This window comes from Adiantum capillus-veneris, chromosome 14 (assembly GCF_014529385.1).
Source record: "Adiantum capillus-veneris isolate H3 chromosome 14, ASM1452938v2, whole genome shotgun sequence".
Classification (NCBI taxonomy): Eukaryota; Viridiplantae; Streptophyta; class Polypodiopsida; order Polypodiales; family Pteridaceae; genus Adiantum; species Adiantum capillus-veneris.
Window position 1 is genome coordinate 69,060,189 of NC_140944.1, and position 8,243 is coordinate 69,068,431.

Below are 8,243 nucleotides of genomic sequence, written 5' to 3' on the forward strand. Positions count from 1 at the left end.
TTCACTTTCAAAATCATAGAAGGAATGATATGTCCATTTGTCAATACTTAAACTCTACATCATAAGCATTCGTCATCAATGAAAACATTGCGTTTATGACGCGTTTCACAGATACGAAAGTCGTATTTCAATTCCTTTGCCATTCTTTGAGCCGCTGCCTCTGCATAAATCGGCAATGCACTTCCACAAACAAACAAAAGTATATGTAGTTATTATGCACGTAATCAAAATTTAATCTATGGATCTAATAACATTAGACGTAATTCTTACGCAAGATACATAAATGCCAAAAAGTGAAACACAACATAAAGATAAAAAACACAAAAGTAATGTCAATGTCATAGTAGGAGCGAAGTCTCACTAGTCATCATAAGGGTCGACACGCGATGGCATGTCACCCTCATCCTCAACATCTAGAGAGGTAGATGCCTCCTCTCGGCTTCGCTTTTTAGGGCAAAGCAAGGGAACCACATAGTCTCTAATAAGAGACTCATCGGTGTCAAGCGCAGCACATGCTCGTTCAGATGATAACCATGCAGCCAAAACGGGAGCTGTACCACACCCAAGCTCCAAACAAATACCTCCACGTCGACAAAACAGCTCAACAAAAGCTGCAACAAAAGCCTGGCTCCGCTGCATCTCACCCCGCCAAGGCATCCCTGATCTTGATCTAGCTAAGGAAGGCTCAGGAAAATGGTGTGTCATGAACGAATCTGAAGGCTGGAGATCCAAGCGAGAGAACATAGTGGTGCTCTCAGCCACAAAGCATGCTGGCTGCATCCCAATCCTGTGTACCATAAGTAGCATAGAGCACTGGCACTGCAAATCAAATTACAAAACCACAACATTGAAGAAACATTGAAGAAAGAGCCTCAACAAAACTATACAATACTGAAGTGAAAACAATACATGAATTCGACCAGATAAACTCTTAACATATCCATATGAACTATGATGGAGCACTATAATGCGACGATGTACCACCATCTTTGAAGCACGACAGAACCTCTCCACCCATCCAACAACCTCTCCTATTCATAGGTTCTTGTAAGAAAAAACTAACGATATTATGAAATAATATTAATGCAAGTAATCAAACACAACACAAATACCTACAGTAGAAGCCATAATGAGCAGCCATCCAGAATCTGCAAGTGTAGAAAAAGTCAAATGGATAGCAGATCGTACATGCTCCTCAATGCAAATATCCCAACGAGATGGAGAAGAAGAACCAATATGCAATCCACCAAAAGGAAGATCCAAGAAGACAAAATCTGCGGCCCACGAAATAGACTTTCCCCCACGAGTGTATGGCACACCGCTTGAGCGAACTCGAGACAAATGTTGATGCACAAGATTCCACGATGCATTGCGAGTACCCTCTCTATAGTTTGCAACGATAGAAATGTAATCGCCAACAATATCAATACATCGTGTATCAACAGGAAGCATTGGGTAACGCAAAGGAGACTCCAAAACATAGACAAATTGTATGCTCCTCCTAACAACAATCAAGCCCGAGGAGTCTGCGACAACATATTTATGATATGTGAACTTTTTCACAAAGTATTAATAAAAGTCGACAATAAAAAATTTGACACTTACCATGATCTAGAACATCCTTCTCAATAGTGGTATCAACCACAGTCTCCATCCTCTCACTAGACAAGTGGACACCTTAAAAGACATATACAACAGTTTTTGAACCTACAAGAATCAACAGCATGAAAACATAAAAGTTAAAGAATGACATAAGCATACTTGGTCGTCTCGCCTCTGAAGTAGCAAGTGGTGGTTGTCTCGCCTCTGCTGCTGCATCCCTAAGCATGGTTTCTCGAAGCTCTTTCTCTCTCTCAAGGATGTGACCCTGCACCATATCTAACCACCATGGACATGTATCTCTCTCCCATGTTGTCAAAGTGGGCATGCTAGGGGGGTACATATATGTGTCCTTTGACGCAGTTTGTGCCCACTGTCTCACCACAAATGGGAGAGTTGGCAAGATCCCCTTTGAAACCAAAAGTGACAAAAACCTAACAAGAAACAAAAACATTGAACACATGACTCGATAGTGACATACAAAGCAAGATCAAAATTGTTACAAACCTGTAAGCCAATCGTTGAGATGCCATTCGAAAAGTATCAACTTTCTTGAGTGCTTGGTTTCTCTACATCTTTGCTTTTAGCCTCCAAAGAAACCTCCAAATAATAGAGAAAAGGCCTAGCTTCAAACTTAATTTCATCAAAGTAGAACCCCAATGTGCATTCATGTGGCAATGGTGCCCCTCCTGGCACATTTGAATTGTCCAAAACAAGTTGTGTTGCTCTCTCATAGACACGAGCAAGGTAGCCCTCTCTACGCAGCCAACTACAAATTTAAAAAAAGCAAAGTTGTGTTATTTAAACAAATATTATCTCTTAGACAAAGAAAGCCAAACATTAAATAACTAGTAAATCATACTCACTGTCGAAACAAATTATCTCCCTTCTTCAAACCAAAAGCAGTCCTTGTGATCCTATCAGACTCGAGTAATGAAACCCATTGGATTTTATTCTGCATAGGGGCATCATGGAGTGCAATCAAGTTTAGCTTCTCTAAAGTTGCCCAGTTGTCATGTCCCCATTTGAGTGACATAATCTTTGCCAACGAGTCTGTCCCAAGATTGGGATCCAAAATATTCAAGAGCTACAATACAATATAAAGAGCATGAAGTTTTACTTCACATCCATAACAAAAATCAACACAATGACTATTGCTTGATTATTTGGTGAAGTGTACCTTTCCAATGCGTTCTTGATATTTATGTATTATCTCACAATGAATGATTTTCTCCTCCTTCTTCACATCCTCTAGAGGCATTCCTTGCTTGAGTTGAGTCAATCTAGATTCTTTCTCTTTAGTTATTTGAATCTAAAAAAGAAATCAATTTGTCTAAGAGTTATTCAAATGACTTAAAAATAATTTGCAAGGAAAAAAAAACAAAAGTCACATCATAAACTAGCATGCTAAGGTAGCGTCGTGTGAGTGGATACCAAGGTTCTGCACCTTTAGCATACTTTCTTCGCATAGATGCAATTAGTTTCTGGTCTTTGTCGGGGAGAGGTTTTAGGTAGCTTTCATGTTCAGCTGCACATATGTGATTGGTGTTCACAATCTCATCCCGTATGTGAGTGGCCACCAAAGCATGCATGTCCATACTGCAAAAACCCATATTGATTTGTTTCCATAATAAAGTATTCAACAACAAGATATATGCTTTAGTAGATACTCACACATTCATTCGTTGCAAGCTACTTAGCAATGCAATCTCAGGAACCTTGGTGGGATCTATGATAGTACAAAGGACCCTACAATGTCTCTCCTTTGAGGTGGAAAACTTCTCTTTGATAGCTTCAGTCCATGCAAGCGTGCAATGGTTGCCCTCCCAAACATAAAACATGCGGTCTGACAGATCTGCAAACCTTGGTTGGCTTTTGAGCTCCAACTCATACTCCTCATTGATTTCTATCCAAAGAGGATCCCACTTTTCCTTGATGTCATCTTCAAAACAAGAAACCAAAATTAGTGAATTCAAAAAGAATTTTTAAAATAGAAATTCACTTAACAAATTTAAGAAGCTTCAACTTACCTGTAGCAATGGTTTGCTCTCTCTTAAATCTCCAAAGTGAAACAATGAAAGATCCCTTTTCTTGCATATATCCTTCCCTTGCAAAAGCCGTTTTTAATCCACCTAAATCATCTCTTAAACCTCTGACTCTAGCATATGGAATCAACCTACACAAAGGTATAGGAGGACAATCGAAGCAACTGAACATACGTGTGGTCTGAAGTACATCGGCACCTCTATGCATAAAAATATTTTGCTCCTCGTCAATCTCTGCAGCTGCAATTACCTCATCTCGCATTTCCCAAGGGATAATTTGAAGTTCGTTTTCTTCAGGAGCCAATGTGTCATCAATTTCGTGCATAGACCCTTGGTCAACATCCATAGAGTGAATCTCTTCCTCTTCAATGCCATGACACTTTGACATTTCTGTTACTGACACTGATGACACCTGTTCACTACTTTCAAGTGGTCGTGTAGACTTTTCATTACGTAGAATTTTCTTTAATCTTCCACGAGATGGACTACAAATAAAATACACAATCAACATCTTAAAAAAATTGTACATTGCCTCTAAACATGAACTTTAATATGCATGTCTATAAGCAATGAAAACTTGCCTTTAAACATGAATGTTAACATGCATGTCTATAAGCAATGTTTCAAACAGAATTTAATCTTTACATAGTCCATTGGAGGAGACAAAAAATAAAGATTTATGACAAAAAATAAATACTATCTCCAACAAAACATTGCTTGTAAAGATGCAGGCTAACATGTAACATGTATGACTAGAACCTTTTTTGTGCATACAAATAAATTCCAAAAATACAACAATATATTTTGCTACTCTAATGAAACATTGGTTTTAAACATGCAGGTCTTTAAGTTGCCCTTCAATAAAATACACAATCAATCTTTGAAAATATTTGGACAACACCTCCTTTGAATGTGGAACAAAATTTCAAAAAATATAATAATCCAATGGACACCTCACATGAAGGTTTCTTAATATTGAATATAAAAAACAAAAATAATCTCTTTTGAAACATTAATCACTATTCTCTAAACATGCATGTTAACATGCAGGTTTTTAGACACTAATTGACTTGAAAGCTTGGATGATTTGAAAGCTTTTTTTCATATGTAAACATCGTCTCTAGGCATTCACATTAACATGCAGGTCTTTAGACACTAAATAAAATTTAGCAAGCTACAAACATTCTCGTCAACGGGTAGTTCTAGAAGCAATTTGCTTTTGTAAAAATATATACATTATTTTTGATACAATTTGCTTTTAGGCATGCACATCGACGGGCACCTCTACATGCATAATAATGGCACCTCTACATGAGAAAATGTACCTAACAGGAGGGCGTCCTTTACGTCCCGCCATTGCTCCTCTCCGATTTTTTGGTGATGTTGGCATGGAGATGCAAGCTTTGCATAGATACTCGATGACAGATGCTCTAACGCTCACACTTCGCAGGTGCTTTCTCACCTGCATGTGCAACTCAGACTCATAACCATATTTTGAAAGCCTCAAGAGACCGCACGCTCAAGAGACCGCACTTTCTTTTTGTGAATTCTGACAAGCTTTGCTTCAATTGTCTTGAAACAATGAAAACATTGTTAACTCGAGGCTCAATTTTCAAGATTGTACTCAAACCATTTCCTGATGACTTGGACCATTACACGACACTCGCTCAGGTAGCAGAATATATCCGCAATATGTCGTCATAAACCAAGATTGCTAAAAGCATTTATAGCTCTATTACAAGCATGGCAATTGGCACAAAATTTTGACAAATTTTCGACACTTGAAAAATTAAAAGCTCTAAAACTGAACTGTCTATGCATATACAAAAGTTTTTTACTCAAAATTACAAGCTCTACATTGCATATTTTATTTACAAGCTCTATATTGCATACTCTATTTACAAGCTCTGCGCTGCATATTTCAATTACAAGCTCTATTTACAAGCTCTGCGCTGCATATTCTGATTACAAGCTCTATATTGCATAATTTATTTAGAGGATCTATATTGCATACTTTATTTAGAGGATCTATATTGCATACTTTATTTAGAGGCTCTGTATTGCATACTATTTAGCAGTACAAAACTATGCTTACAAAACTAAACTGTGCTTTGGCTAAAGGGTAGTTAAGGCTTGTTTTAGCGAGCCAAAAGTCTAATGTGACAAAATCTTGGGATGAGAATCCAGGCCAGATGGAGGGTAATGGCTGCATCACCACCACCGAGGAGGTGTATTACTCAGGAACTCAACATCTAAGGCATAACCCAGGCCACTCACCAATCCCTAACAAAACTTACCTTCTGCTAGCACTTGACATGAGGTGGGAGATGACAAGGAAGAACCGACTAACAAAGGAAATCAAATGAGAGGGAAGATGCTATAAGATGCTATAAGATACTATAAGATACTATAAGATGCTATAAGATGCTGAGTAGTTTCTACACGTGAACTGATAATACACAGACCATTGTTGCGTACTCTCCAACATAATGCAAAACAGACACACCCAAAACCGTGTCCAAGAATAAAGTCAAGCTAATACAGAAGTTTTGACAATTGAAGGCCTTCCATTCATGACTTCAAACCAAAAAGCCAGGAGGAATTCTCCTTGAAAAGTTACGAAGACTTGCTAGACAGAATCTAGTATCAATCTAGCAGTAAGGCCCAAATTTTCCATCCACATTTAAAACTTGAAAATGGATTACTGCAATGAGCTCCAATAACTTGATGGACAGTAAGGCGGAAATAAAACCGTTCCGCAAAAAAATCATAAAATTTCTTCCACAATGACAACTCAATGCTACAAAATCAGCTGCCAAAACTATGCTTACAAAACTGTGCTTGCGTATCAGTCTGAACTGCACGCCTTGCGTCCCTCAGCTGACGAATCTGACGAATCTGAGCTTACACATCAGTACGAACTGCACGCCTTGATCGAATCTTGCTCTCCACTGCCTTGATTTGCCGCGAACTGCTGCCGATTTGAGACCTTGCGCGAACTGCTGATTTGCCGAGACCTTGCGCGAACTACTGATTTGAGACTCAAGAGCGCACGTTAACGTGCGCTCACTTCTCAGCTACGAGCATCTTCGATCAAACACAGGGTAGGAAATGACTTCAAAAGACTTTGGTTTTTTGAGCCCAAAAGACCTGCTCCAAAAAACCTTTGGTTTTTTGAGCCCAAAGACATGTGCCCCACGTTAACTTGCGCACAAAGACCTGTGCCCCCCAAAAAACCTTTGGTTTTTTTAGAACTGCTCCGATCGAGACCTGCACCACTTTGCGCCCAAAGACCTGCTCCCAAAGACTGCAGGTTAACATGCATGTTTAGAGTTTCTTTGAGAGTTGCTGTGACACCTGCTCCCAAAGTGCGTGCCTCCAGAACTGCTTCCAGAACTGGATGTTAATGTGCGCTCACATTAACATGAGATCTTGTTAGAATAATTTTGTGTGGAGTAGTGATTTTGAGTTGGTGGAGTAGTGATTTTGATTTTTCGTGAACGACGTTTGTTGGTGCATTCATTATTTTAATTTTTAATAATTTTCAATCATTAAATGTTCACGCTACTGATTTTTAAAAAGTTTATATTAAATATAATTGTATATTTCTTTTTGAAAATATGTTGAAAAGAAAATCGTCACTAATGTGTCTTGAATTGCGGGCAGGATATGCATTTGAATAATCATTTGCAACGTGCGATTCTGCATTTATGGCAGCAGGATATGGAATAATCATTTGCATGAGAATCATGAAACGAGAATCATGAAACGTTTTTGTTGCAAAAAAAATTAAAGTTTATATTAAATCATTTTTATTTATTTTTATAAACATTAAAAAACATATTTAGATTTGTTAAAAAGGGAATCGTCATATTTGAAAGCTGTTGTGTCATTCTAGTGGATTGCAACTACAATGGGTCGTCAGATTACTATCTATGGTCCAGTTCGTGGTTAGAAACTTTTGTTACTTCTTGAAAACAGATTCCATGAATTACCTTTGCAGTCAGTGAGAGAAAGTTTTGGCTTGTTTACTAGTTCGTTTACTCTGCACCCATTAACATTGAATGGTGAACATGTAAAAATGGAATCCTCGAGGTCAGGTTCTGGTGAAGAGGTCTTTTTACTGGATCATGAAGTGTGCCAGTTTTTTAAAGTTCAAATAACAAACACTCATGAACATCAAGGCTCCCCGGGAAGTGAAGCTTCTCCAATAGTTCTAGATATTGGTTCAAGTGATGTCACAAAGAATCAGACCAGTGTCATGGATATAATTCGATCAATGCCCAATAAAAACAATCTTCATTCTTCTTTGAAGAAGACTAATGAAATTGTTCAATGTAAGGAGATTCTTGCTCAATACGATGGATATGTTGCATTTGAATTGCCACCAACAAGCAACGACAATACAATGGTTGGCATGGAGCAGCGTCATGATTGTCATTTGTGGACAGAATATGTCACTTGTAGTAGTGATTGCTTTCCTGGTGCCATTCGCTTCAGTAGGTGTTCAGGTCATCTCCATTGTGTCAATGATGCATGTCCTTTCTATTTGCGAGCAAGAGTTCATAATGAATCACAATGGCGTGGTCGTCTCTTTAA

The 8,243-nt window shown here is 38.3% G+C and overlaps 2 protein-coding genes across 2 annotated transcripts; both read right to left on the reverse strand.

Moving 5' to 3' along the window:
* Positions 1–360: 360 nt before the first annotated feature.
* LOC147442571 (uncharacterized) lies at positions 361–3,005 on the reverse strand. Its single transcript, XM_086529386.1, has 12 exons — positions 2,991–3,005; positions 2,780–2,911; positions 2,466–2,686; positions 2,148–2,368; positions 1,982–2,033; positions 1,762–1,820; positions 1,606–1,677; positions 1,380–1,526; positions 1,117–1,274; positions 910–987; positions 796–819; positions 361–444 (listed from the first exon to the last, which is right to left on the reverse strand). Exons 1-12 carry the CDS (start codon positions 3,003–3,005, stop codon positions 361–363), a joined length of 1,263 nt encoding a protein of 420 aa, XP_086385512.1.
* Positions 3,006–3,269: 264 nt separating this feature from the next.
* On the reverse strand, positions 3,270–5,001 carry LOC147442572 (uncharacterized). The gene is made up of 3 exons (XM_086529387.1): positions 4,970–5,001; positions 3,630–4,129; positions 3,270–3,541 (listed from the first exon to the last, which is right to left on the reverse strand). Exons 1-3 carry the CDS (start codon positions 4,999–5,001, stop codon positions 3,270–3,272), a joined length of 804 nt encoding a protein of 267 aa, XP_086385513.1.
* Positions 5,002–8,243: the final 3,242 nt, after the last annotated feature.